Here is a 2,341-nt window from a genome sequence, read left to right on the forward strand (position 1 = left end):
AGATAAATTTTTTTATAAACATGGTATTGAAATGTATCACCCTAAAAGGTGATTATGTTGATGAATAAAAAAAAATTTTGCAAAAAAAATGTTTTCATTGTTAGTCTCGGGACTTATTGATCCATGTGTTATATAAAATATGATTGGAAACAAGACCGTTTATGTTAAATATATTACTTTAAATACGAAGCGCTACTACGGTCTGAATGTTAAGATGTTGAACTACTATATATATTCATTTAAATGAATTAATTTCAGAAATGATAATTGCGTGCCGATATACTTGTCGGACTTTCAACGCAATCAATCTAAAATATTAATAATCCCCCCAAATATCCCAAATCTTAAAAATCTGTAATAAATTTATTGCGAAAAATATTGCCTCGATCAGGAGTCGAACCCGGATCTTTTGCACTCCGCGTATTCGTCAGTTCCACTCAGCCTTGCTACGTCCTTGCTTTCTGTCTATAAACGGGCGCTAATTCGTTAACTTTAAGAGTGCCTTTTCATGCGTTAAAACAGTTGTTTTCTTACGTCAAGAAACATCCAATCAAATCTTTGTAATTTGTAGCGGAGAGACACACAATAGATTTCTGTTATATATCACTGTGTGTTATTTATTTTAGAAAGTTCAACATGTTTAATTATAAATATCACGCATGGATGACAGAATGTATAAATTTAATTTAAAAAAAAATTTCACATTATTTATTCTCGGTAATTATTTAGAATACCCCACTCCACCTAAAATCTTAATAAAAATATACTCATTCGATTCAAAACGAAAAAAATCTGGCAAAAAAAAACGCGGCGGCTGACTTCGTGAATCAAGTTATTAAGTGATAAAATTAGAGACTGCAAAAATCTTTTTTTTTACTGACACCACTCTCCCCTATGCTCCATACTCGTATATGTTCTTTTAGTTACACCCTGTATAGCTAAAATGTTTCGGAATATTTCGCTCAATAATGTTCTGTATGAACGACGCAATATGATATAAAAGGCTGTCAATATATGATATTATAATATAAAAAAAGTGAAGAGTGAACTTCTGAAAACACCTCCGATTTTCATAAATTTTGACAGAAACACTCTAAATGACATCAAATAAATGCCCTTAAAAGAATTTTCATCAACACGAAGATTTAATGCCAAAAATGTTTGAATGGCGTTATAAAAATTTGTACTAAAAAAAAATTTATTTAACAAAAAAAATTATTTCAACAAAATGCTGCGGTCGAATACGTGCAAATAAATGTCAATATAATAAGAGCAAAATATTTTGTTCAATTACTATGATGATTTTAAATTTGGCTCAACTAAATTGAGTTATTGCCAACAAAATATTTATTTAATTTTAGAAAATATTTAATTGAATAGGAATTCATTTTGATGATTCATTAAATAGCATGAGACAACAAAAATATGTGTCAAACAAAAAATTTAATAAAACAACCAAATTTATAACAACCAATTTATTAAAATAATCACATATCGTTTACGTTCAACTTCTATACAATTGCAATTTGTATACGCAATATTATCATGAAATTCATGTATGTTTTATTTGACTAAATATAATAGTCCTTGTGACAAAATAGATAATATTATAATAGATCGGATTTTGTATTTATTTGATGTGACACAATATCTTTTCATTGAAGTGAAATATTTTGATTATCTCGTAACAATTTAAGTTGAATAAACTATTTTTCTTGCTCGTTCAAGTATATTGAGTGTGAAGACGCCTTAGTTTGATAAAATATTTGTTTCACTTGAAAGTCAATTAATATAACATAAAAAGTCTTGTTGAAAATGAATTTATTTGATTAAATCGTTATACTTTAACGAAAAAAATAATTTTTTTTGTTATTGTTATTTTTATTTTTCCAATTCAATTTATTGTTTACTGATTTCGCATACCTATATTCTTGTCTTATTAACTACAATTAATTATTATTGAAAAACGCATCGCATCGCCACCAAGATTTGAACCTACGATCCCTAGAACGGTAGTCTAATACACTTACGCTGAGCTAATCGCACGCTTGTGATCGAGTTATTACTAACGTCATTCATTATACCTTCTACTGTGACCATTTTTAATTTCATGCTGACAGTTTAATATTATTAATATTCAAGAGACTACATGGAAACAAAATAATATATGTTTTGATCTTATCAACTTTTTAATAAATATCAGCTATTATATACGAGTATACTGAAAGAAAAGATTGGTTGCTGCAGCAAATTAGATGGTTGAATGGCATAGCATTTTTAATTGACTGTAGCAATCAATTTTTGATTGCGTTAGCCAATCTAAGGGTTATTCCACACAACT

General features: G+C 28.1%; 1 protein-coding gene across 1 annotated transcript in view; it reads right to left on the reverse strand.

The window, feature by feature from the left end:
• The window catches only part of LOC108751551, an 11,734-nt gene extending 9,634 nt beyond the window's left edge, over positions 1 to 2,100 (reverse strand). The window contains exon 1 of the mRNA XM_018491787.1: positions 2,031 to 2,100. Coding sequence (XP_018347289.1) covers positions 2,031 to 2,100 — 70 coding nt within the window. The remainder of the gene's footprint in view (positions 1 to 2,030) is intronic.
• Positions 2,101 to 2,341: the final 241 nt, after the last annotated feature.

The sequence above is a fragment of the Trachymyrmex septentrionalis genome, unplaced genomic scaffold, assembly GCF_001594115.1.
Source record: "Trachymyrmex septentrionalis isolate Tsep2-gDNA-1 unplaced genomic scaffold, Tsep1.0 scaffold5, whole genome shotgun sequence".
In the NCBI taxonomy this organism is placed as follows: Eukaryota; Metazoa; Arthropoda; class Insecta; order Hymenoptera; family Formicidae; genus Trachymyrmex; species Trachymyrmex septentrionalis.